The 3,709-nt window shown below is 34.9% G+C and overlaps 1 protein-coding gene across 4 annotated transcripts in view; it reads left to right on the forward strand.

Annotated features, from left to right (window-relative positions):
• Positions 1 to 477: 477 nt before the first annotated feature.
• The window catches only part of LOC113226545 (protein farnesyltransferase subunit beta), a 34,514-nt gene continuing 31,282 nt past the window's right edge, over positions 478 to 3,709 (forward strand). The window contains exons 1-5 of one of the 4 annotated variants that reach the window (XM_026459203.1): positions 478 to 719; positions 809 to 907; positions 1,092 to 1,905; positions 2,098 to 2,206; positions 2,414 to 3,671. In XM_026459203.1, coding sequence (XP_026314988.1) covers positions 821 to 907; positions 1,092 to 1,905; positions 2,098 to 2,206; positions 2,414 to 2,621 — 1,218 coding nt within the window. In that variant the 5' untranslated portion in view covers positions 478 to 719; positions 809 to 820 and the 3' untranslated portion in view covers positions 2,622 to 3,671. Of the gene's footprint in view, positions 720 to 808; positions 908 to 1,091; positions 1,906 to 2,097; positions 2,207 to 2,413; positions 3,672 to 3,709 lie in introns of those variants that run through there. The other 3 variants (XM_026459204.1, XM_026459205.1, XM_026459206.1) reach the window with 3 other exon arrangements.

The following is a 3,709-nucleotide window of genomic DNA, read 5'->3' on the forward strand; positions in this document are numbered from 1 at the left end:
TTTGAAATATTGCAACGGCCTGCCAGTCCTGGACTTGAGCATTGAGTAGAGTTCTGGAATACGACCATTAGAGGATGAAAAAAATTAGGATACAATGCATCTATCGACCGAGATAACGATTCAAATGCGCGAGTGCGAAAAGGATAGCCTATTGGACGTGACGTACCACGTGACAGACGCAAGCGTCACCTCAAATAACACTTGATGCGTTTTTATATAATTTTATATATTGAAATTTAGAAACAGTTGGATTAGGAACGTTGAGAAAGTGTGATAAACGGGATGACGATATGTCTGTGGGATCACGTATGGAACTAGAGCAAACAAACAAACAAAAAAAAACATTAAACAAGCTGGGTAGTTAAAATTGCCATAAGAAAAAATAACAACTCCAGGGAATTTCTAGCAAAAAAAGTACAAATGTCATTGTCATTTTGACTTTGACTATCGCTACCAAAGTGTCAAACACGTTAGCCGTGTGTTAGACCGCATCCCTCAAGTGAATTTTATTAAAAATTTCATCAACAAGTGGTCTGTAATGGACATAAATGCATAAAATTGCTAAGTTGAAAGTGTATTATGTATAAACACTTACTAAAGTTTCAGGAACAAAGTAGTAAGCCTAAAAAATTTGATTACAATTAGTGCGTTTGCCGCATTCATTACCTACCATCATTGAGTATCTATTTAATTAAAGGTTACTAGATATTTATAAGCAGGTACTAATGTCCGAGAAAAAATAGAACACGCTCTGGTATTTGGCTTCGATTTCAATGTTGACCCATATTTCTATTATTACAATTTGCAGGCGTCAGGCATTATGGAGAACCAAGTTCGGTGTTATAGTGATATTTCTGCAGAAGCGTTCAACATTGAAAAAATTATCACGGACACTTCTTCAGATCAGGTAGGTCATGTCTTTCAAGTAAAGGTGGATGTAAGGTTACGCCCTTTGATACACCTGAACTAGGTATATTAAAAAATGTCAACAATTTTATTGATTACTGTTAATGAATCAATAAACTCACTGTCATGTTCATATTTCTTTTTAAATTATTATTTAAACATCTAGGCTTTTTTCTCCTCCACAGGTGGATGTAGAGACCATGATTATGAAAATATATGCTCAATTTGAAAATAAAGCTGCTAATGATCCAGACCTACCAATATTGAACAGACAAGTGCACTGTAGTTTGCTCAAGAGTTGGCTCAAATCTCTACCAAAAAGTTATGAATGCTTGGATGCTAGTAGACCATGGCTAGTGTATTGGATACTTAACTCATTAAGTATATTAGACGATATGCCCGACAAAGTGATATTATCACATATTGTACAGTTTTTATCACATTGCCAACATGATGACGGAGGCTATGGTGGAGGACCAATGCAGTATTCTCACCTTGGAACAACTTATGCTGCTGTAAATGCCCTTAGCATCATTGGTACCGATGAAGCTTATGATTCCATTGACAGAAGCTCATTGCAGAAGTTTTTATGGACAGTTAGAGATGTAGATGGTGGTTTTGCACTTCATAAAGGTGGAGAAAAGGATATCAGAGGAGCATATTGTGCTGCGAGTGTTGCTAAACTAACAAATACTTATACAGATGCTCTGTTTGATAAAACTGGAGAATGGATTATTGGCTGTCAGACATATGAAGGAGGTTTTGCCGGCACACATGGCATGGAAGCTCACGGTGGCTATGCTTTTTGTGGAATTGCAGCACTAGCTCTTATAAATAAGACTCACTTGTGCGACATAGATAGTCTATTGAGATGGTGTGTAAATCGACAGATGAAACTTGAGGGTGGTTTCCAAGGGAGAACAAATAAACTTGTTGATGGCTGCTATTCGTTTTGGCAAGGCGCTGCTTTGCCTGTGATTAGTGCTATCCTTTCACAAGGTACAGTTATTGTATGATTACTTGTTTTAGTACTTAAATATATAACATTTTAGAAAAAATCATGTAGTAAAAAATCTACAAAAGTTGATTTACACATTTTATAGAAGCAAATTTAGTAAACTGCAATTTTAAAGAAAGTTACAGCACAAGACAAATTTATATAACTGATGTTTGAATGTTTTTTTTATTCAGAAAACCAGGAATTAATAGAAACAGTATTATTTAACCAAGGTGCCTTACAAGAGTATATAATAATTTGCTGTCAAAGTCCTGATGGTGGACTTATTGATAAACCTGGCAAGTAAGTGATGTTGCTTATATTTTAAAATTTATTTTGTAGTTAATAACATCATATTACTACTAAATAGTATTGCAAATTTTTACCACTCTCATCATAGCATAGGCTGTAAACAAGCAAAGCGATTGCAGCACTGAATAACTACTAACAACCACTATTTTATTTCAAATTTATTTTTAATATATTATTTATGTTCATTTTTGTTAACAGACCTAGAGATATCTACCACACTTGTTATACACTGAGTGGGCTGTCAGTGGCGCAGCATGGTACAGGCGCTGGGGATGCGTTTGTGATAGGCACGCCTCGCAATGAAGTCAACCGAGTCCATCCACTTCATAATATAGCTCCTCACCTCGTTTACAATGCTGTACATTACTTCATAAGACATCCTCCCCCAGTTAAAGATAAAAACTAGCTACAAAGGTCTTATTTACTATCTTCAACACATCTAATGATGTTACACTTTTGAAATCCTCACGTCAAGCCTGGGTGTGGCACAGTTTCCATAATAATGTCCAAAACATACATACCATAAAAATCGACAGTTTACTATGTGTAACATTAGCTATATGTACATAATGTACAAATAAAAAATAATTTATTTATTTATGGTAAGTACATATTATTTAATTGTGATTATGTGTTAATATCGTACCAAACTGTATAAAGTGCTTTATATTATATATTATTAAATGAATGTTTGCAGGGTTGAGCAAAATGTAATTTTAACTCAGTACCTTATTTGTCAAGTCCATATGTTATTTGGCTACTATTAAAGCAAACTAATAGTTTGTAACAAGGACTGAAAGAGGTAGTTGTTACAGATGTATCCAGCGCATGCAAAATTGAATGTAAAATGCGTGCAGTGACGATAAATTTACAATGTTTTTTTTTCTTTGCTTGCCAGTATTGAAACCTCTACCAGAGAACAAAAAAGTAACGAGAACGGACGCTCTCCGCTCCTTCCTAGCATTAGATACCGCACCATGCCTCGCACATTGACGGTCACGTTGACTGAGCGACAACAAGGCTGTCGGCGGGCCGTTTTCGCGCTAAGACTGCGTTGATATTTGAATATAGTCTTCATTTATTCATTACGAAATTTGTACGTTAATATATAACATCATTTTACGTTATTATTTATAATAGTCATGAATTGTGCTGGTTAAGAGAGGAGTTTCTTTCGTTGTCTGTCAGTTGAAACGAAGTTTCAAACAAAACTTGTGTCTGAGACGCCATAACTTCGTGAGCTAGTTGACAAGGGTAAGGTCTCGAATTTTCAATCTGTATTGCCGATAAGTATTACGTAGTGAATATACCTAATTATTAACTAGGTAATGATAAACTTGGACACGCAATTTTAATTACTTTGGTCACTTTATTTAAACGTGTCTGACCAAAAGACAACATTATAAGTGCATTTAATAATTTTTTAAATAAATCTTCAATCGAGTTCTTAGGTTTTCGCGATTGTTACACATAGGAAATGAAACTATTTTTCCG

The sequence above is a fragment of the Hyposmocoma kahamanoa genome, unplaced genomic scaffold (assembly GCF_003589595.1).
Source record: "Hyposmocoma kahamanoa isolate Upper Pololo Valley unplaced genomic scaffold, ASM358959v1 192, whole genome shotgun sequence".
NCBI lineage: Eukaryota > Metazoa > Arthropoda > Insecta > Lepidoptera > Cosmopterigidae > Hyposmocoma > Hyposmocoma kahamanoa.